The sequence below is a fragment of the Leucopleurus acutus genome (assembly GCF_964270905.1).
Source record: "Leucopleurus acutus genome assembly, chromosome: 9".
Classification (NCBI taxonomy): Eukaryota; Metazoa; Chordata; class Mammalia; order Artiodactyla; family Delphinidae; genus Leucopleurus; species Leucopleurus acutus.
The window spans coordinates 94,423,805-94,447,147 of NC_139144.1; the positions used below are offsets into that span (position 1 = coordinate 94,423,805).

General features: G+C 38.3%; 1 protein-coding gene and 1 pseudogene across 3 annotated transcripts in view; one reads left to right on the forward strand and one right to left on the reverse strand.

Moving 5' to 3' along the window:
* Positions 1-617: 617 nt before the first annotated feature.
* Positions 618-23,343, forward strand: part of IFT56 (intraflagellar transport 56) — a 34,319-nt gene continuing 11,593 nt past the window's right edge. For both annotated transcript variants that reach the window (XM_082846123.1, XM_082846124.1), the window contains exons 1-11: positions 618-687; positions 1,194-1,331; positions 3,662-3,754; positions 5,683-5,797; positions 7,269-7,318; positions 9,478-9,623; positions 10,538-10,709; positions 16,588-16,662; positions 20,433-20,535; positions 21,831-21,886; positions 23,008-23,061. In XM_082846123.1, the coding sequence (XP_082702249.1) occupies positions 685-687; positions 1,194-1,331; positions 3,662-3,754; positions 5,683-5,797; positions 7,269-7,318; positions 9,478-9,623; positions 10,538-10,709; positions 16,588-16,662; positions 20,433-20,535; positions 21,831-21,886; positions 23,008-23,061 (1,005 nt within the window). In that variant the 5' untranslated portion in view covers positions 618-684. The remainder of the gene's footprint in view (positions 688-1,193; positions 1,332-3,661; positions 3,755-5,682; positions 5,798-7,268; positions 7,319-9,477; positions 9,624-10,537; positions 10,710-16,587; positions 16,663-20,432; positions 20,536-21,830; positions 21,887-23,007; positions 23,062-23,343) is intronic.
* On the reverse strand, positions 11,079-12,827 carry LOC309966278 (large ribosomal subunit protein eL36-like; annotated as a pseudogene). Its single transcript has 2 exons — positions 12,492-12,827; positions 11,079-11,093 (listed from the first exon to the last, which is right to left on the reverse strand). The product of its transcript is annotated as a large ribosomal subunit protein eL36-like (transcript).

Here is a 23,343-nt window from a genome sequence, read left to right on the forward strand (position 1 = left end):
TTAAGTTACATATTCCAAATCTTACATCAGATCTTTAGAAACAATGAAGATGGGTGCCACACTGGCCACTGTGACTCCATGTTGGGTTTCCCTATTTATAACAAATCAGAGGTTCTATCCTAAATTCTATGAGCAGGAATCACAATATAACGTCACATCACAAGGGTAGCTTTATCTATGGAAATAAGAAACCGTATTCTGGTGAACTCCCGCCTCCAAACATCGGCTTCCTCGGTTCAGCAGAATTTTTTTTCTAAGCTTTCCGGCACTGCACAAGAGACGGCGATCACGTGCCAGTCAGCGCCCCGTGTTGCTCAGGAGCCCGACGCGATCCAAACCGGAAGTGGTCCTTGAAAATTACTTTCCCGGGAAACTTGTATTTGAAAAACAATGCCATTCTAATTCGCTTTTTCCTAAAGTAAACTCACGGAGATAGAGTCAAACTCTCGCTGTCAGCACAGAGAACAACGCTCTCCTCCGGAGAAACTTTCACTCCTGCAGCGGTGAAAGCCTAGGGGAACCAAGACGTGGAGGGCACCGGTTCTCCGGCGGGCGCTACTCCGGCACGGACCAGTCCCCCAGCGGGGTTGCTGTGGAGACCGAGCCAGCTTTGTGGATGCCGAGGCGCGCTGAGGCCCGGCCTTCTGTTTGTCTGCAGAGGGGATTCATAAGACTGACGCCAAGATGGTTAGTGGCTTTGAACAGTGAGGGAGAACTCCGAGTAGGTCCTGGGACTGGAGATTAGAGGTTCCAGACATACTTCTGGGTTAAGTCTAGGATTGTCAGCAGGGGATGATGTCTGTGCCCTCCCCGTGTTCCCACGGGGGACAGGGATGCAGTTGTAAATACATCGTTGCTTTCTTCCCTCCTGCTTCTCCATTTCCCCACTCCTGAGCTGCGCGTGGGCTGGAAAGCGGACCGAGGGAAGGCTGAGATGACAGCAGCTGCGCGAAAGCATCTCTTACCTCACTCTAATTGGGGGAGATAAAGAACTAGGGAGTAGCAGTTTCGTTAGCTCAAACACAGGGTGATGGCCCTTTTAGTAAAATAACATGTTACAGAAAAAATTTGAATACGCTTACCTGGGGTTCGTTGTTACGGATTTGACTTATAAATCCTGGAGCCGTCACTCTCAGTTTAATATTGACCATCGGAATGGGATCATACAGCTGTCTTTGTTGTTTCTTTCACAGATGCTTTCAAGGGCCAAACCTGCCGTAGGCAGGGACCTACCGCATACTGACAAAAGAAAGAAGAAAGGTAGGAAGATTCCAAAACTAGAGGAGCTACTTTCACAAAGAGATTTCACTGGAGCTATTACCCTGTTGGAGGTAATGTCCAAAGAAGGTTGCTTCTTAGGAGGTGAAAAACCAGAATATAGAGGAATGCATGGGTGAATGCTGGTTGCTATGCTGTTGGAACAGGTGGGTGCATTCTGGGACTTTCTGTAAATCTTGTCAGGCCCAGATTCCAGATTCCAAGTTAACTATAAACCTGATTAAAGGTGAACTAAAATGATAGACTTATTTCTCGAGGGACAGTTTTAATTATATCTAGTCCCACTGATGATGAATCCAGCCTAAAAATGTAGAGGGACATTTAATACAGTGTCAGTTCACATGTTGTTCATTCCACCCCCTGACCAATTTATGGTTTATTCCTATTATATGTTATAACATTCTGATCAAATTTAAATAATTCTACCATGTTGCATGCTTATTGTCTAAAAATACTGTATCTTCAGAAGATATTTCAAATCTCTATGGCAGTAGTTCTCAACTTTTAATATGCATCAGAATTAGGGTACTTATTAAAATGTACATTCCTGGACTCCTGCCCTAGGGATTCTGATTCTTTACAGAATCAGCCTACAGTGGTTCTCAGGAACCCGTATTTTGGGCAAGTAGCCTAAGTGCTTCTGATGTAGATGTTCCAAAGATGCTGCACTTTGGGAAACGGCTTTCTGGGAAGCATACATTATAAAAGAATGAAAGGGTACACCAAAGAATGAAGAGATGAAGAGTTTTGACAGCACAGCCTGGCTGTGTTGTTCCATAATCATTTCTCTAAAGCACTACAACAGCCTTATTACTCTATCAACAATAAGTGTTTTAATTAGCTTTATGTATCTTTCTCAGTCTTTCACGTATAGTCCTGTGTTTCTTGCCAGTGCTCTGGTATTGAGCACATTGCTTAACTCTTCTGGCATCAGCTTTCTCATCTTTAAAGTGGGGGAGTTGACTTGGAAGGACAATCTAGCTCTGCAAATCAGTGGACTGAGTGGTAGATGCATGTGTAATTTTTGTCAGTCTCTTTTCTCTTCTCTTTTCTTTGAGGCAGTGACCACACTTACCTTACTGTGTAATCTCATGCTGCCTGTAAGTTGTCAGGGAGGTTCTGCGCTACGCTTTCATTCTTAGGTAGCCAAAGTGCCATGATGGATGGGAATGGGAACTGCCGTGGTTTAGGATGAGGAGGTGTCGTGAGCTCTCCTGTGGCTCCAGGGAATTCCTGGGGCAAATTCAGGGAGATCTCAAATAAGAATTTCTTCAGACTTAAGGCACTGTACTCAAATTCACAGTATTTGGTGAGAGGAGAATTTCTAATATTATGGAGTTAGCTACAGGAGTAAGTTCTTATTCAGACAAGAAAGTATCAACAGATGTCTTCATCTTGTAATGGTCGAGGCACCTGAGGTTTTGTAACAATGATCTGTTTTTCTTTAATTTTTAATTTAATTTTATTTTTAAATTAATTTTTATTGGAGTATAGTTGCTTTACAGTGTTGTGTTAGTTTCTGCTGTATAGCAAAGTGAATCAGTTATATGTATACATATATCCACTCTTTTAGATTTCCTTCCTATTTAGGTCACCACAGGTTAACGATGATCTGTTTAATTTTTACTTTTTTTACCCATGTTTTTGACTTACCACCATATAGAGTGAAAAAAAAAATCTCACCTTGCCATGGTCATTCAGACTCCTCCTTCAAGGTCTTACTCCTTTCCTCCAAAACAGGGCTTTTCTTTCATTGGCTGATGAATTCATGAATATTTTTTCATAATGGACATAAATGATTAGGTGGTCTTCTAAACATCTTTAATTCTTGCAGGCCCTGGTAAGCCTGTTGAAGGGTAATAGAATGATTTAATGGCTTGTCCTCAGTGAAAGGTTATAACCTATGAATAAATGTACGTGTGTGCTCACGGGACAGGTTTGAAGCATGAAGATGAATGCGGGGTAGAGCATGGAGGGGTGAAAACATGGGCTTTGGAGTCCATGCGCTACGGTGGTCCCTGCCACCACACCTACTGGCCTTGAGTCCATCACTTAATTTCACTAACTTTCAGTTATTTGGCATTAAATATTTCACATAATTCTTATGTTCCTTATATATCACCCAGAATTGTTATGAAGATAACTCTTAAATACTTTCTGGAGTAGGGTGTCAGTAAACACAGAAAAACAATTGTGAAATATTTGAGGTAAAGGTAATTGTGCTGAGTTCTGTAGGTATCAGTTTAATTAAACTGAGATTATCTTGCTTCTACAATTTGTGATTTCCTATTGTTCATTAATAACTTAACATAGCAGTGTTTAACAGAGAGTGTACTATTCAAAGTATTCATGATTTTTTTTTTCATGAAATTTTAACGTAAAGTTCAAACGTCATGTTGGGGAACAAGAAGAGGACACTAATTTGTGGATTGGATACTGTGCTTTTCATCTGGGTGACTACAAGAGAGCTTTGGAGGTTAGTTTAAAGAAACTTTTTTTCTTATAACAGAAGGGTTTTGAAAAGTTATTAAGCTTTGTATTATAATAATACACGCTCATGGTAAAATTCAAACAATATAGAAGGGAACAAAGGAAAAAGGAAAAAAAGTCACCCTGTATGCTTTCCTCAATCCTATTTCTTTGTTAACAGAAGTAACCATTGGCTCTTTTTTGATGTGTTGCCTCAGAAATCTTCTGTATATGTTCAAGCATACTTACCTATGTCTGTTTACTTTTTCCTTTTGAATATATACTAATGAGATTGTTCAATATATTAATATTAGTCTTTCTTAAGGAAGTCTTCAGGAGAAGAAAAGCCCTTTTGATAAAAAATTTCACGATTCTTTTCTCAAAAAGAAGTTCATTGTTGTTTTGTGTGGTTAATTTTAGACATAGGAAAGATTATATTATCTTTATATTTTTTAAGTATAGCTTTGAAAGTTTTTTTTCTTGGTCATTGTAAACCCTGCAATGTAATTAACAATCTATGGAATTATGGATCTAGATAAAATTGTAGATGCCTTATGTCAAATAATTTTTAATTCATAAATGAAATTGTTTGGAACTTTCCCACATATTCTTACTCTCAAAGTGTAATCTAAGGATATTAAAATAACCTGCACTACTAAAATGAAAAGTATCCAAGATCAGGTAATGAGGAAGTGATATGAACAAAAGCAACAAAATCAGTGAAGGAAAAGTGAAGATGTGAAAAGGGCAGAATAAGAGCTGGTAGTATATGTGAAAGATAAAGGAGAAAAGAGAGTAGCCCAAACAGAGTAAGAAAGAAAAAGGGCATCTGGGGAAGACTGATTAATAGTAAAAGAGTTTATGGAGGGACTTCCCTGGTGGCACAGTTGTTAAGAGTCTGCCTGCCAACGCAGGGGACATGGGTTCGATCCCTGGTCCGGGAAGATCCCATATGCTGCGGAGCAGCTAGGCCCGTGTGCCACAACTACTGATCCTGCGCTCTAGAGCCCGTGTGCCATAACTACTGAAGCCCGTGCACCTAGAACCCGTGCTCCGCAACAAGAGAAGCCACCACAATGAGAAGCCTGCACACTGCAACGAAGAGTAGCCCCCGGTCACCGCAACTAAAGAAAGCCCGCGTGCAGCAACGAAGACCCAATGGAGCCAAAAATAAAATGAAATGAAATGAAATAAATTTTATTTTTATTTTAAAAATAAAATGAATCTCAGAAACTGTCCTTAACAGGGAAAAAAAAACAGAAGAACACACCAAATTTTAAAAGTGTAAAGCCAAATAAACAAAGCCAGAGAACAATTAGAATGAAATGAAATTTGTGGGGTATTAAGGTTATCAGATTTTAAGTTAACTGAACCTATGCATCTTTAATAAGGCATCTTTTTTATGTCTTTTTAAGTTAGCAAAAAAAATGTTTTAGTTGCTTTTCATTTCTGCAGTTTGTTAGCCCATGTCAATATTAAAAGGGGAAAAAGAAAACAAGTGTAAGGTTATGTGGACAACAGCCCTGCATGGGTAGGATTGAGCCTTAGCTTGAGAATTTGTGTGTGTGTGTGTGTGTGGTACGCGGGCCTCTCACTGTCGCGGCCTCTCCCGTTGCGGAGCACAGGCTCTGGACGCGCAGGCTCAGCGGCCATGGCTCACGGGCCCAGCCGCTCCGCGGCATGTGGGATCTTCCCGGACCGGGGCACAAACCCGTGTCCCCTGCATCGGCAGGCGGACTCTCAACCACTGCGCCACCAGGGAAGCCCAGCTTCAGTATTTAATATTACAGGTATAGAATAGGTAAGGAGCATATAGAAGTCCCTAAATGTGAAGTTGCCCAGTCACAGTAAGAACTCCTATTCCATTATACATAAAGGAATGGCCCGTTGTTTACCCTACTGCTGAAAGGGATCACTGCTTAATGTATGTTTCAGGAATATGAAAATGCAACGAAAGAGGAAAATTGCAATCCTGAAGTCTGGGTGAACCTAGCCTGTACCTACTTTTTTCTTGGAATGTATAAACAAGCCGAAGCAGCTGGATTTAAAGGTAAATGGGCCCTTTTAATATCTGGTATTCTCACTAATAGTAAGAGTCATTTTGAAGATTTTAAAACTTATTTAATTCCTTTTTCTATTGAGGAAAAATCAAGTGACATTAGAAAGCTAAAAAAAAAAAAAAACTTTACTCTTGAAAGAATATTGGATCTTAGCAACTTTACGTTTAAAAAGAGAGTTAATCTGTGTGCTACTTACCCTCCCCAGTTCACCTCCTCAGAAGCTAAAGCCAAAAAGCAGAAGGATGAGAGAAGAAAAAGGGCAAGGTGCCTTTCTTAGGCTCCACTGTGGTAGGAAGTTCATGCTGTTGGTAGGAGTTGGGTATAGTTGTTCAAGCTGTTATGAATGTGCATTTTATAGCTTCTTTTCCTGCTTCTGAATGAGAAGCCAAGTAATTTCAACTTGAAGAATGCAGATTTCTTCCCTTTTGCTTTACTTACCAGGACAGTCAACTTAGGAGAGCTGGACTCAAATTTGCAAATAGAGTAGGGCAAAAGGGAACTATGGGAGGAAAGATTAAGAATAATTAGAGTATGAATCAAATTGAATTCAAAGAAAAGTAGAGAAAGTGGGCAAAAGAATGTTTGTTAGGAAATATGTTAGGGAAGAATGTATTTCAGGGTAGAAATCTTAGAGAATTAACTGATATGTACATATTATATAGAATTCTAGTTCAGAGTCATGGAATTCTAATTTTCCTAATTTAGTTATAAAGGTCTTTGAGTTATTTATCTCATGTTTCTAGACTTTATCTGTGCCTAGAACAGTTAGACACATGTAAGGTGATCAAGGTAGCTATCTCTCTTTCCATATATATCTTTCTTTTTTATACATTGAAGTATGACTTTTTGTTGTAAAGAAATATAAGATTGAGTGTCTAGAATTAGGAAAATTCTCCAAGAGCACATCTGGAACTTAAGAGGTGTTCACCTTTTTGCTTGGCTCCCTGTTTTAGATGGTAGATTATCGTGCCAGAAGATCTATGAAATGGAGACGGGGCTAGTATTTAGGAAAATATGGCACTGTAATTATGAAAAGGGGATTTCAGAAGGAATCGACAAAGAACACTGGAAGACCAGCTGAATGAGAGTGGATTCCTACATGTACTGAGATGACCGTAACCATTTGCTTCCGGTGTTTGCTTCAGTGTGTGAACTATACAGGGTGGGCTGCTGCTGGAACTGGGAGGAGTGCCGTGCTGTGCTTCAGCACCATAGAGTGAGGAGGAAGAAGTGTGGGCAAGAGTGGAACCTTAGAGCATTTTCCTTCTGGTTCTTGGTGATGTCGCTGCTACTGCAGTAGGACTAGACTAAAATAATACATTAATATATTATAGCAGAGACGTAGCAGGATCCAGTAGGTAAGGATTTGGGAAGATTTATCTGTCTCGTGTCACTCCTGCAAGGGACTAAGTGCCATAGACAATTGAGTTCTTTAATAAGCACCTTGGATTTTTTTCACAGCTCCAAAAAGCCGACTTCAAAACCGCCTCCTCTTCCACTTGGCTCACAAGGTACTTCTGTTCCTATTTCACACTTTTTGTTTTAATGTGGTAAGATTAAAAAAATTTTTTTATGTATATCTTTTTTTAATTGACATGTAATTGACTTCACACTTTTTGTTTCTAAAATATATTTCTCTTTCTTCTTGTTACCAACAAGGGTGAAAGAAAATTAAGTAGAAAGTCTCGTTAATGGTATTTCTAGAACAAGTAGAATACAGGTGTTAATTTTATAGGACTTTCTCCCCCATTAATGTTTTTTCACTCCCCCATTAATGTTTTTTTACTCTGTTTATTTATTCAGAAATGTTAGGTTTTAGTTCTTCTTAAGCAGTAGTCATTTAAGATTAGTTTGTTTCCACTGTCTTATTGTCTCTTAGGAAACAGAATCAAAGACACGTTGTCCTGACTCCTGAAAGTAAATACATACCTTTCAGAATTGCCTTATAGCAATAATTTTGATCATGTCATAAAATAATTTTTAAAATCATTTTTCATATTATAAAATTACACATTCTATTAAGCAAAATATAAATATACAATAAAAGGATATAACATCTACCATATTTAAAGCTAACTGAATTTCAACCTTTTGGCATATCTCCTTTTGGGATAATTATTTTTTATATGCATATTTGTATTTTTGTTCATTTGTTTTGCAGAATGGGATTCATGTTAAATATATATTTTTGTATTCTGCTTTTTTTTTTAACTTATCTTTGTAGCACGAGTGTACCCCTGAGTCACTAGTCTTAAAAACCAGACTTTTTTTAATAACAATCCATCATATGCATGTGCCACAATTCATTCAACGCTTCTAGTTATTTAACTTCCAGATTGGTTTTAATTTTAATGGTAAAAATGTGATTCTAACATCCTAAAATGGACTTACTGAGTATGAACAATAAAAATTTAAAGCTTTTAATTGATAGTACTAAATTATTTTACAGGAAGTTTATCTAATTGTCCAAAGGTAGTATTTGAAAATAATTATTTTTGGTGCATTTAAAAATTTGGGGAATTCCTTGTTGGTCCAGTGGTTGGGACTCTGCTCTTTCACTGCCAAGGGCACGGGTTCAGTCCCTGGCCAGGGAGCTAGATCCTGCAAGCCAGGCAGTGCGGGGGGAAACAAAAAAAACTTCATGCTATAATTATCTGTCTCTCTGTTTAGTTCTTTCGATTTTTGCTTTACATGTTTTGCAGACTATCATTAAGTGTTACAGATTTAGAATTGTTATGTCCATCTAGTGGACTGAAACATTTATCATTATGAAATGTCTCTCTTTATCTCCAAAAATCTCTCTTCATGTAAAGACTACTTTGTCGTATTTGTGTAGCTCCACCAGCTCCCTTTTGGTTAGTGTTTGCTTATTGTATCTTTTCCCATCCTTTCACTCTCTATCTTTCTGTGTCCTTCTGTTTTAAATGTCTCTCTTATAAACAGCATGTAAAAAAGATAGAGACAGAGAGAAAAAGGAAAGGGAGAAGATATAAAGAAAGAAATAGAAAAGGAAAAGAAGGTAAGAAGAGGGGTGTCAAGTAATTAATATGAGCTGTAACTTAAAGGCTTTCCATTGTTAAGGCTCTGCCTCCAGAGACTATTTTTTAAAAATTTTTAAAAAATATTTATTTATTTATTTTGGCTGCATTGGATCTTTGTTGCTGCACGTGGACTTTCTCTAGTTGCGGCGAGCAGTCGCTACTCTTCATTGTGGTGCACGGGCTTCTCATTGCGGTGGCTTCTCTTGTTGTGGAGCACAGGCTCTAGGTGCATGGGCTTCAGTAATTGTGGCATGCGGGCTCAGTAGTTGTGGCACGCGGGCTTCAGTAGTTGTGGCTCGCAGGCTCTAGAGCGCAGGCTCAGTTGTTGTGGCGCACAGGCTTAGTTGCTCCGCGGCATGTGGGATCTATCTGGACCAGGGCTCGAACCCATGTCCCCTGCATTGGCAGGCAGATTCTTAACCACTGTGCCGCCAGGGAAGTCCCCAGAGACTATTTTTATTCTTTCTCTGAAGGAGAGGTAAAGACCACCAGGAGCTGAAGGGAAATAGAACAGAGACAAATGGCTGAAGGAGAAGGGGAAGTTAAAATATCCATTACGTAGGTGTTGATTTCTGTAACCGTACTCTAATGTGAATCTTTACACGTCTTTTGCTGTCTTACAATTTTAGTTTAATGATGAGAAGAAATTGATGAACTTTCATCAGAATCTTCAGGATATCACAGAAGATCAACTCAGTTTGGCCTCAATCCACTATATGCGATCTCACTACCAAGAAGCTATTGATATTTATAAGCGAATACTTCTAGATAACAGGTCTGTGTCCATTTATGCCTCCTTGAAATCTCATTTTGTTACTTTCTTCTGTACCTAGTGTGGCTGAGGACCTAGTGTCCTTTGGATCTAATATCACCATGTGTTCAAATCTATTTAGCTAATAATCTGGTGAGATTAAGAACTCCTTATTGTCTAGATCAGGGTTTCTCCGCCTTTATTTCATTATTGACCTACCAGGGAGGCTTTTTAGACTTTTCCCCCGTTAATTGCCCTCCCATGAAGTTTCAGTACCATAGATATATTGTATATCTGTTTATGTACTATATGTATATCATGCTTTATATATAAAATGAGTATGATTTTCCACCTCTCCATAAGAACCAATTTTTGCCCCTTTGTGGGTGATATCACACCTGTTGGAAATGCATGGTCTAGGTGTATCAATTTCAGTGTTTTGGTTACACTGTAGGTAACTTGCTGACAAAATTGGAAACAAATCATTCTGAAGAATTAATGTTCCAACTTTATCACTGACTACTTGGCTTCTCTCCTGCATCCCAAAAATATCTCATACACTTCCCTTCTCCCTTCCTTTGCTTTACTGTCACAATCTCCCACCCATTCCCATCTCAGTCGTCAAATCTACTTGCCTTGCCTGCTTATTTGAGTTTATACTCGATTACTGATTATGTAAGTTTTTTTAAACATGAATAGTTGGTAGTTGAACTTTTCCCTTTCTCCTCTAGTTGTCATCTTTTACTCTGCTTATGTCAAAACACTTAAATATTATAATACAAAAAGAAAGATGCTACACTGATTATATTCTTCATCTTTAAAAGAAGAAATGTCCTCTTTGCCTTGCTGTCCATTTGAGCCATTAAAAAGTCTGTAGTTTGACAACATTTCTATGAAGTAGACTTGAATTGTTAATCCTTAATTCTTTCATCTAATAGGGAGTACCTTGCCCTCAATGTTTATGTGGCCCTGTGTTACTACAAGCTGGATTACTATGATGTGTCTCAAGAAGTTCTGGCTGTTTATCTTCAGCAAATTCCTGATAGTACCATCGCACTCAATCTTAAGGCCTGTAATCATTTTCGCCTTTACAATGGCAAAGCTGCTGAGGTAGTGATGAAATTTGTTCTTTTTTTTTTTTTTTTAATTTCTATTTTGGCTGTATTGGGTCTTCGTTGCTGCGCGCGGGCTCTCTCTAGTTGCAGCAAGTGGGGGCTACTCTTCGTTGCGGTGCGCAGGCTTCTCATGGCAGTGGCTTCTCTTGTTGTGGAGCACGGGCTCTAGGTGCGCAGGCTTCAATAGTTGTGGCATGCGGGCTCAGTAGTTGTGGCACACGGGCTTAGTTGCTCCACAGCATGTGGGATCTTCCCGGACCAGGGATCAAACACGTTTCCCCCGCATTGGCAGGCGGATTCTTAACCACTGCACCACCAGGGAAGTCCCATAATTGGTTCTTAATTTACTTAATTCCAGTTTGAATTACCCTGTATTTCCCTATAAAGTATGTAAACATACTTTACACCAACAGCAGATTCAACTGCTGGGTGAAACAGTGTTTAGCAGCTGGTGGTTGGAGAACACGTCCTTAACACATGCCCAGATTCACTTTTCATGGTTTATGTCGATAAAGGTGGTCAGTTGTGGCAAAAGAAATGCCTATCAATTAAATTGCTTAATATGCAATGGAGTGGTCCCTTTATATATCGATATTATATAAAATACATTCTTGGAATACTCATTTCAACTAGAGTCCCTGGAGTCTGCCTAATTGGCTAGTTCCCAGCATCAGCAGTTTAATAGTAAACTGGATTTGCAATTTGATCTCATTAGAGTTTTGTTTAGAATAAATGAAAGAAGAGAAGTGTATTCTTGCCTTTCTACCTTGAGTCAGTCTTGGGGACCTTGCCAATTTTAGTATAAGGTCCAACCTATTACATGTTTACATTTTGTCCGCACATGTTCTTTCCAGAGTCTGCTATGGGTGGCATGGCTAACCAATCTGCTGTAGGTCTGACGGTGTCCATGTCAGGATACCAGACTGCACTAAAGGCATGCTTTTTCATTTGAAATTGTGTCCATGTAGATTGCATGTTGATTTGGTAAAGTTCTCCAGCAGTAGATGACTATGTCAAAGGTACCTGAAGAAGCTATTTTTTTTTTTTGGTAGCGAGAGGATATAGTTTGTGTTTAAACCATTTAAAAGCAGACATTCCTCTAGTAATTTTTATAATGGGCTCTATATTGTATAGTTCATTCTCTCCCCAGACACCAAAGCATTCTGATCTTCTATAGTAAACATGAAATAATCTGTAATGATTCACTCAATTCTTTTTTTTTTTTTTTTGCGGTACACGGGCCTCTCACTGCTGTGGCCTCTCCTGTTGCGGAGCACAGGCTCCGGACGCGCAGGCTCAGCGGCCATGGCTCACGGGCCCAGCCGCTCCGCAGCATGTGGGATCTTCCCAGACCGGGGCACGAACCCGTGTCCCCTGCATTGGCAGGCAGACTCTCAACCACTGCACCACCAGGGAAGCCCTCACTCAATTCTTAAAGTACTTTGAACAATTTACCCAAGGTTATACAACTAACAAGTGAGAAATTCAGGTCTCAAACCCTGACTCTAAAGCCCAGAGACTTAACCACTAAAATTTACTGCAAACTTAGGTATACATTCCTCTTGCTCTTAATTTATATATATACATAATAATATAGCTACCAAGTAATAAGCATGATTATTTAAATGTAATCAAATAATATGGTTATTATATCTTACCAACAAGTAATTGGTAATAATATGGCTATTATATATGATTTTATATCTATATATAAAATCATACTTATTATTTGGTAGTTGCCTAATTTTCTTTTTTTTCTCTGAAGAGGTTTTATTACGCACTGAGGGGAGGGAGCTCCGTCCTTCTTGGCTGCTACTTTCCTCCTGGCTGCCAGGACATTACTCAGCTCCTGTCTCTTCCTTTTGGCATGGAAGTGTGTCCCCACCCTTTTCTTGATGAACTTGAGGGCCCATGTGTCCTTGGAGACCTTGAGCAGCTCCGTGGCCCGCTGTTCTTAAGGGGCAAAGCTGCATACCTCTTGGATCACGTCTCACACACACTTGGTATACTTGGTGAGGCGCCCGTGGCGGTGGCTAGGCCTCGGCTTGCTCATGTTATTAGTCACCTTGTGGCCTTTGTTGAGGCCAATGGCCATGGGCCAGCACAGAGCCATGGCCCTGAGCTGCACTGGGGCCCTGAGGGTCCAGATGGTGGCGGATCCTACCTGAGCAAGGCCTCATTAACCTGCTTTAATTATCTTTAATCTAGACAAGCTCATTAGGGGTTGAGACTGTCCTTTGACATTTGTATCCCAGAACCTGGCACAATGCACACACAAAGTTGATGCCAACTAAGTAATGGTTGAATGAGAAATTTAAAATATGACTAACAAATTAAGGGTGAATCACATTAGAAGAAGGAGGAGGTTCAAAAGAGGTCAATAAAGATGCAGATTGAGAAAAAGCCATTGGATTTCCTAACTGGGGTTTCCTACTCTGACTAGGGTATCATTATTATTGGGTGTTGAAGCTAGGTGGCAAGGAGATAAAGAGTGAATGAGTAATCACTTGGGTTGAGAATTGTCCTGAAGGATGTGGCAGAGGAATGACAAGTAGATGATGAAGAAATAGAAGCAGTGAATATAGGATGCTGGTAAAAGGAAGAAGAACACTGGTTTCAGAGGATAAAGAAATTTTATCCCCCCAAACTGGGAGGGCTCCGGTAGTGATGAAGAGCAGGAGCTTTGAAATCAGATAGACCGTATTCCAATCCTAGCTTACCAGCTATGTGGCTTTCAGTGCACTACTTAACCTCCTTAAGCATTATCTGCAAAATATGCAAACTAATAGTACTGCATTATTGTAGGTTTCTGTGATGTCTGCAAAGTCCTTACCTTCATATACATTGTAAACTCTCAGTGAACTGAGCAATTATCAGAGATTTCATAGGCTGGAACACAGTCACATTTATAGGCTTCTAAACACCTATTGTTTTACCTTTTTCAAATCCAGCTTATCTGTAATTACATTTAAACGTTTGATTTCTCAATTAAAGACAAAGATTGATGAATTAGATGGAAAAGACAAAACCCTAATATAGGACACAGAAAATTTGAACGTAAAATCACGTATTGATGTTTCATGAGGAATATTTCTTACATGATTTCTATCAAGTCGTGCTTTTAGAAAGGTCATTTTCACTCTAACATATTATAAGATGACCTACATCTTCTATTTATAATTTTATGTTTTAACAGCTTTATTGAGATATATGTAACATACCATACAGTTCACCCTTTTAAAGTATACAATTCGGTGGTTTTTAGTATATTCACCACTATGTGCAATCTTCATCATGGACAATTTTAGTTATTTATTTTTAAGCACTTCTTTTTTTTTTTTTCCTCTATTTTTGGCTGTGCCATGAGGCTTGCGGGGTCTTAGTTCCCTGATGGGGGATCGAACCCTCGGCCTCGGCAGTGAAATCACGGAGTCCTATCCACCGGACCACCAGGGAATTCCCACCACAGTCAATTTTAGAACATTTCCATGACCTCAGAAAGAAATTCCATACCCTATAGCTATCAACCCCCATTCACCAAGCCCTAAGCAACTACTTAATCTACTTTCTGTCTCTATGGATTTGCCTGTTTGGGATATTTCCTGTAAAAGGAATCATATAATATGTGATCTTTTATGACTGGCTTCTTTTACTTTACCATAATGTTTATAAAGTTCATCATGTTATAGCATGTTTTAGTACTCCATTCATTTTTATGACCAAATAATATTCCATTGTGTGGATATACCACATTTTATTTTTCCAGTTGTCAGGGGATGGTTATTTGGATTGTTTCCACCTTCTTCCTATCATGAATAATGCTGCTGTAAACATTTGTATACATGTTTTTGGACATGTTTTGAACATGTTTTCATTTCTCTTGGGTATATACCTAGGAGTGGAATTGTTGGGTCATACTGTTTTCCAGAGTGGCTGCACCAGTTTACATTCCCACTAGCAATGTATAAGAGTTTCAATTTTTCTACATCCTTGCCAACAGTTGTTGTTATCTGACTTTTTTTTTTTAATCTGACTTTTTTATTCTAGCTATCCCAGTGGATGTGAAGTGGAAGCTCATTGTAATTTTGATTTGTATTTCCCTGATAACTAATGAAGTTGAACATCTTTTCATGTGCAGTGAGTGCTGCTTTAAATTTTGCGCCCTAGGTAGCTCACTTGCCTCACCTTTATTCCTGGCTGGCCCTGCCTGAGATCAAAGCTATCATAATACTAAAAGATTTTGTTTTTTCACTCAAGTGTGCAGTGAAGTTTTCCAGGGACAACATGATTTCAAAATAGATTGATTGCAGATACAGATATGTCAATCCAGCTGTCATCTGTTAAGCCAGACATTAAAGAGATTTGCAAAAATATAAAACAGCACTCTTCTCACTAAATTTTTGTTTTGGTAAATACAGTTTTTTTAATGAAAAATATGTTATTTGTGTTAATGTGTAGTGGGTTTATTACTACTTTTGATTAATTGATTACTTAAAATTTCTGTTTTAATTTCTAATACAATAAATATGAATGGCTATAACCCACATAAACAAAAACTCTTTGGAATCCTTAATAATTTTTAAGATTTAAAAAAGATCTTGAGATCCAAAAGCTTGAAAACTGCTGAACTAGCCTAGTATTACCCAAGGCAGGGGTCCCCAAGCCCCAGGCCACAGTCCGGTATTGGTCCGCTGCCTGCTAGGAACTGGGCCGCACAGCAGGACGTGAGTGGAAGGCAAGCGAGCGAAGCTTCATCTGCGCTCCCCATTGCTCCCATTACTGCCTGAACCATCCCCCTGCCCCCCCATCTGTGGAAAAATTGTCTTCCACGAAACTGGTCCCCAGTGCCAAAAAGGTTGGGGACCCCTGACCCAAGGCTTTGGAATTACTGCTGTGGACAAGAGAGGAGATTAGTAAATGGATTGCTGAATAGGTGTGCATTCCTATGTGACATCAGGTAGAAAAAGTTTGTAGTGCTTAGTGAGAATAATCAAGGATTTAATTATTTTATCCGGAAAAGCTTAGGTACCCACTGATGGAAGTAGAAAAAGGAGGTGAGGAGGTTTAATCAAAATTATAGAGTGGTGGGGCTTCCCTGGTGGCACAGTGGTTGAGAGTCCGCCTGCCGATGCAGGGGACACGGGTTCGTGCCCCGGTCCAGGAAGGTCCCACATGCCGAGGAGCGGCTGGACCCGTGAGCCATGGCCGCTGAGCCTGTGCGTCCGGAGCCTGTGCTCCGCAGCAGGGGAGGCCACAACAGTGAGAGGCCCGCGTGCTGGAAAAAAAAAAAAAATTATAGAGTGGCAAGATGGGAATAGCAGAAAGCTGAGGAAGGGGATAAGTGAGTCTAGGACGTTAGTGAAGACGCTGTGGAAATGGCTGACCATTTCTTCTAAGGGAAGTTAAGGGTGCATGACAATACAGAAGAGATCTGATAGGTCTAATAAATAATAACATAGAGGGGAGAATTTATGTTAATTGCATCATGTAAATTAAGGCCAATTCAGCAGGAAGGAGATAGTATGAAAATTCAAGACATAGGTGGAATGGTCAGATATAAGAATCAACCTTAGTTGTTAAAAGTTTGTCACCTGAAAGAAAAGACTAACTCTGTGAGTCTACAAACTTGGGTTCACCAGTTTCAGACTTGCTAATTAGTGTAAGGTTCAATCACTTAATGTTCATAAGCCTCAGTGTTCTCATCTGTAAAATGAGGATGATAATAATTACATTGATCATTTCTTAGAGTCCTGCAGAACAAGTGGAACAGCATGTTAAATTCTTTGTCAACTATAAAATGTTGTAACATTTTATATGTGATATAAGAACTATACAGTTCTCATTTTCATAAAGCTTTCCTTTTTTAATTTCAGGCAGAACTCAAAAGCTTGATGGACAACGCTTCTTCTTCCTTTGAATTTGCTAAAGAGCTCATCAGGCACAATCTGGTGAATAATAGTTTGCAGTCTTGACTGACTTGAGGCCTACCCTATTTTGGTACATCACAGTGGTTAGAAAGATGAATGAAGGGAGTTATCTCAACAAGTATTTCTCTACTTTAAGTAAACTCTTTCTTGCTGTGGAGGAGAGAGAATGAGTTTAAGATATCAGGTTCTTTCATCAAGCAAATCCTTATTGGGAGGGCAGTAATACATAACATTTAGAAAGAAGTGTAAGGCAGTGAGATCCACGTGTTCATTTTGTTGGCAAAGACAAAGGAACATATCCCTTTGGGTTATAATAAATGGGAAGGATATTCTGATGAAAGTAAAACTTGAGCTGGTCTTTGGAAGATGGCTGGGATTTATAGGGTTCATTTGTGGCAGGGACATGGATGAATGAATGAAGAAGACATATGTGATAGGTTGTGAGCAGTTTGAATTTACTAGAACAGAAAGTTTGTACTGGGGCACAGTGAAAAATTAAAGTTTTACTTAGTGAAAAAGTAAAAAGGGGGTTAGGTTTAGGACTGGATTATGATGGCCATTGCTAAAAAAAAAAAAACATTCAGATGCAGTTTCAAGTTTGATTCCATTGACTATGCAGTAGAGTGGGTGCAAAGCAGCTACATTCAACTCAGACACCCGGGACATTGAGAAAATTATTTAATATTGTTGAGTTTCAGATTCCTCATCTGAAAATGGCAATAGTAATGACTACTACTTTTCCTTCTGATTTCTCTGTACCTTCTTTGGCACCAAGTTTCTGAGTATGAATGCTGAAAACTATAGGTGTTTTAGACTTCTCTTCCCCTTTATCTCTGATAGCTACTCAGTCACTTAATCCTATTAATTCTTTGTTGGTATTGTCTTATATTCATTCCATTCCTCCTCTAATTCAGGCCTCCATCACAGATAGCGTTTTCTGTGGTTATTTTTTATTATAAGCTTCTGCCTCTAATCTTCTCAATTCTAGTCTAGTTTACAAATTAAAGACAGATTAATTTTTGTGGAAAATGATGTGTTAGAGGTAGTAGTCTGGAAATTAAACTTGGAAAGAGATTAAGACCAGAGAACAGGTTTAAGAGTTTTCTTAAGAGTAGTGATAGTTGAAGAAAGGGTTAAAAACAGAGAAAAACATGGCTCCAGGAGAGCACTTGTATTTAAGTGGCTGGAAGAAGGAAGATAAGAAAATATCTCAAGAAAGGGCAGGCGAGAAAAAGCACCTAGATAATGTACAGTTGACCCTTCTACAACACAGGTTTGAACTGCATGAGTCCACTTACACACAGAATTTTTTCAGTCGTAAATACTGCACGGTCTGAGGTTGGTTGAATCCTCGGATGTGGAGGAACCATGGATGTGGGTGGCTGACTATAAATCATACTCGGATTTTCAGGTGTGTGGATGGTCAGTGCCTCTAAACCACCCACTCCACCATTGTTCCAGGGTCAACAGTAATGTCATTTTAAAATTTTTTTTCTGATTTTTATACAATTTTTAAAGGTTACACTCCATTTACAGTTATTACAAAATGTTGGCTATGTTCTCTGCATTGTACCAATACATCTTTGTATCCTATCTTACACCCAGTAGTTTATACCTCCCATTCTCCCACCCCTATATTGCCCCACCCTCCACTGGTAACCACTAGTTTGTTCTCAATATCTGTGAGTCTGCTTCTTTTTTGTTATATTCACTAGTGTGCTGCATTTTTTAGATTCCACATATAGGTGTTATCATACAGTATTTGTCTTTCTTTGTCTGACTTATTTCACTTAGCGTAATGCCCTCCAAGTCCATCCATGTTGCTGCAAATGGCAAAGTTTCGTTCTTTTTATGGCTGAGTAATATTCCATTGTATATATAGACCACATCTTCTTTGCCCATTCATCTGTTGATGGACACTTAGATTGCTTCTAACTGTAATGTCATTACAGGTACACATTTTAATCACCTGGGAGATTTTTTAAAATAATGATGGGTGAGATTTTTACTGAATGGTTGACTAGGGTTCGGCCATGAGTACTTTTCTGAAAAGTTTCCCAAGTGGACATAATATACAGCCAGAATAAAGAACTGTTATATGTATGTATAACTGGGAGATGCATATTAGCTAGCAATAGGAATTATTCTTGGAGGGTGGGATTAAAGAGAAAAGTAAAAAAATGGAAATTTTCCTTTTTCCTGTTGTTAACAGTATATGTAAGTTTTTTCCAATGAATACAGATTACCTTAATGTCTAAAACAAAACCTGAAAAATATTAAGCAATATAAATTGTTGTTATTAACATCTACTTTTGGAGTCAGATCTGAGGTCAAAATCAAGTTATACGATGTACTAGCTTTGTAACATTGGGTAAGTCACAAAACATTGATGAGTCTCCATGTTCTCATATGTAGAATAGGGGAAATTACAGTACCTACCTTATTCCCTTGTGAAGGTGAAATGAGGTAATGTGTATAAGGTACCTCAAGCAGTATGCAGCATATAGTAAGCATATAGTAGACAGTGCTATTGTTGTCATGCTATTCCATCAGTGTCAAAACTGCAGGTATGTCATGGAGCAAGAGGACAGAATAGTCCATTGAATTTGGCCAAAGGGGTTAATTTGTGACTTGTAGAGTGAGTTTACTAGTGTGCAGAGAGCAGAAGCAAGTTTTCTGGGAACTTAAGGAGTGAGAGGTTGAGAAGAAAGTTGAAGCAGGGAACTACATACTTTTAAAGTGTGGCATTGAAAGAAAGGAGAAAAATAAGGTGCTATCCAGAGGGAACAGTGGCACCAAGTGGAAGATTTTTCAAGAGAGCAGAAACCTTTGTGCATGTTTGAAGTTGAGAAATGGGACCAGGATTAATGAAATAGAATGATTGATTAATGCAGAAACAAGATCTAGATGGAGTCAGAAGTTATGACATCAAAGAAGATAGATGTAGGAATTAATCTTGGCAAGAGAAGGGAGTATCTCAGACAAGGAGGAAGCAAATAAGGTGACCATATGGATATTTTGATGTAGAAAAAAGAGATTAGGTAGTTTATGCCTGATTGCCTTGATTTCTGTATATTTATTTGTGAAATAACTGTGTGCCAGATACTGTGCTAGGCTCTGAGTACAGAACAGTATGCAAAACTGTCCTTTCATGAATGGTGCTTTTGTTTGAGCTATTCTCTGTAGCATTTATTATCATACGACAACATACTTAAGTTTGCTCTTTGAGGGTCTCTCCCCACCTGAGTATAGCCTATATAGTGACAGGGGAGTGACTTGTTCCTGATGTAGCCCTGCTATTACAATACCAAGCATATAGTAAGTGCTAATGAATATTTACTGAAAAACTAAATGAAATATTACCTACTATGTGCCACACATTTAGCCCACTTTAACTCATTTAATCCTCATGATAACCCTGAAAGGTAGACATTACTAATGCCATTTAGAGGTGAGGCAACAGTCTCAGAAAGGGTATATAAATTCCTTCATGGAGTTTTTGATAGACAATATCTGTCTAGAAAAAAAGTTTCATTAATTATTGGGTACTTTCAGAGTTTTCTACAGTTCTTACGAGGAGAGAAGGAAATGTATGCAATAAGGTTATGCCTTTATTCTATTTCTTATAATTTAGGATGGTTTTAATTAGGTCAGGGTCATGTGTTTATAGAGAGGGCTTCAAAAATATATTCATCCTTTCAAAGAATAACTGTTGTGTCAGCTGCTTACACATTTCTACCAATAAGTGAACTCATAGTTTTTGCCATAATGCAGAGTTTCTCTGTCTTTAGGTTGTTTTCCGAGGAGGTGAAGGGGCTTTGCAGGTTTTGCCTCCCCTGGTTGATGTCATTCCTGAAGCTAGGCTAAACTTAGTGATTTACTACCTTCGTCAAGGTAAGAAAACTGTGTCTCGGTCTTGCCTATTTAAGATATTTTAGAACATTTAATCTCTAACTGAACTACTTGCTTACTCTTTAAAATCAATTCATAATACTTCCAAAAATATGTTTGCAACAGGTTCGTAGGACAGAACAAATTTATTGGTATTTATTTGTTGTGCCTTTTCTCTTTATTCTCTCTTTGCTCTTCTGTTGCTTCCAATCTCTCACTCATTCTGTTCTTTTCTTTTCCTCTTATTTTTCTGCCCTTGGTTCTCTATTCATTCTATTTCAGTTTTTCTGTTTTTTTCCTTCCCCTCCCTTGTTTCTTCTTTTTCTTGTGTTCACCTATGTGTAATGTACATCTACATTTTCTTGAGTCTTTTCTTTTTCATCATTAATTGTTTTTATTTGCTCTAATTGTCTGCCTTTCTGTTTATTTGTACCCCCAGCTTCTCATGAGAAATAGTATGATGCAAAGAGAACGTGATATTTGTTTCCCCTAAGTAAGGATAAAATTGTTAGACACATGCCTAAAGCAGTCTTTTACCTAACAGTTGTGAGTACAGGGTAGGAGTTACCATGCAGTGGTGCTGGCACTCTGTCATGGACCTCGGACTAACAATGTGGGCCTTTTTAGGTGCATGGTAGAAACCAACCAGACAACATATTCCTCATCGAGGAAAATGTAAGTGTTTATTAGCATAAGAACATGAACTTGCAAATAGTTCTCTCTAATTTGATATATAAGCACAAAGAAATATGCTTTTGGACGAGAATTAAAGAAACACTTTATATATTTTATAAATTAATTTTTATTCTAAAAATTTTCAAACATAAACAAAACAAGTTAATAGTATGAACATCCAAAATGAATGCCCAAATATGCATCCCAGATTCAACAGTCTTCTAGATATTGCCAGTCTTTTTTCATTTGTCCTCCCTCTCCCATTTTTGTTGCTGAAATATTTTAAAGCGAATCCCAGACTTCATGTCATTTCACTCCTACATACTTTATATATCTTTTAAAAAAAATGGTTGTTTTTCTTATATAATTACAATGCCATTGGCATATACTTCCCCATTCCTTATTTTTGACTTGAACTTTTAGGTGCTCCATGGCTTAATATGGGTTTCCTACAGATACTTGGTTATCTACTACTCAACATTGAACTTGATGGAGAGTTAAGAGACAAAAAAAACAAATCATACTTCCCATGAATGTTTGAAGGATCTTATCGTTTGGGAGACTGTTTCAGAAGAGTTTGCTAGGATACAGATTAGTATAGCTACTTATTTCTTATATTTCAGATGATGTACAAGAAGCTTATAACTTAATTAAGGATCTGGAACCTACTACTCCTCAGGTAATTGCGAATGTGTTACATTTTTACTAACCAAGTTCTGTTGAAAGTGGAATTTCAGAAGGCATCTTAGAGATGATTCTTGCTTGTAGAATCTCAGGAAAGATCATATATATTGATCTAGGAATGTTATGTGAGACTTTTTTTTTTTTATGTGAGACTTTTGAGATGAGAATGAATATCCTGGGCTTTTTGATATTTGTAAACTCCTGTATATGTGGTCATCTCCTCAAAAGGGTTGATGTTTGAAAATATTGAAATCTAGAATTCTGATGAAACTAGATATAGAAACTTATGTCAGCAGTATGATTGTCTGTACTATGTCTTTGTCCCCTGCTAGGTTGTTAGCTCCTTGCGGTCAGGGATTGTGTCTGTATTGCATCTCCAACACTATGTATACTAAGCACATAGTAAGCATCCCACTCACTGAGTGAAAGACTGACTGAAAACTGTTTCTAGATCTAAGCAGGTATATTTCTCCAGTGTATTAAAGGCTTCAGCATCTTCTGTTCTTTTTATGAGCCCTCTTAAATAAAAATAGTACCCACATAAAAATTGATAAAGCTAAGGAGAGTATCTATTAAAGAACAGAACCAAGTCTGAAGGGGATACAGGTGAGGCCTCAGGACTCCAAAAGCAAGAATACCTTACAAAGGAGAATCAGAGGATACTTTTTCTTTTTGAGGTAAGGGATCACTAACAAAGGAAGGTTATTATATCATTGGAAAGGGAAAAATATTGATAATATATATATGATGCCATCACAGAGAATGGCAGTGACTGATAAGATGTAAAAATTATTACATAAACATTTTATTGTTAATTTTTTCCACTGAATTGAAATAAAAATAAAACTTAATTCCTGTGAGTATCCACTGAGTTTTTCTGCTTAAGATTGAGAATTTACAAATATGATGAATTCTGTTATATTAATACTTTCCTGGGAAACAAATGAAAGTCTGCTAATTCTTTCATTCAAACCAGGGATAGAACAGAGAAAAGTGACTTTGGGTAACTTTTGATAATATATGTAAAGCATTAAATAGATGCAAATGGTCTATTTGAAAGATATCTCATAGTTCCACATTCCTTTTAAATTAATTAGTGATATTCCATGTGTCCAGGAGTATATCCTCAAAGGAGTGGTCAATGCAGCCCTTGGCCAGGAAATGGGTTCGGTGAGTATAAAATCACTGGTAATCTGTAGCTTGCAAACTTATGTGTGTGGAAAAGATCAAAATGAACATCAAATTTCAACAGCAATAAGCTTACAAATAGGCTCTTTTGCAGTTCCTTTTATTTCTCCATATCCCCCAGTCCAGATTCCATTGTGAAAAGAATTCTGGGTTATTTAAAGACAAAAAAGAATTCCCTGGTGGTCCAGTGGTTAGGACTTGGCACTCTCACTGCCAGAGACACGGGTTCAAGCCCTGGTTGGGGAACTAAGGTCCTGCAAGCTG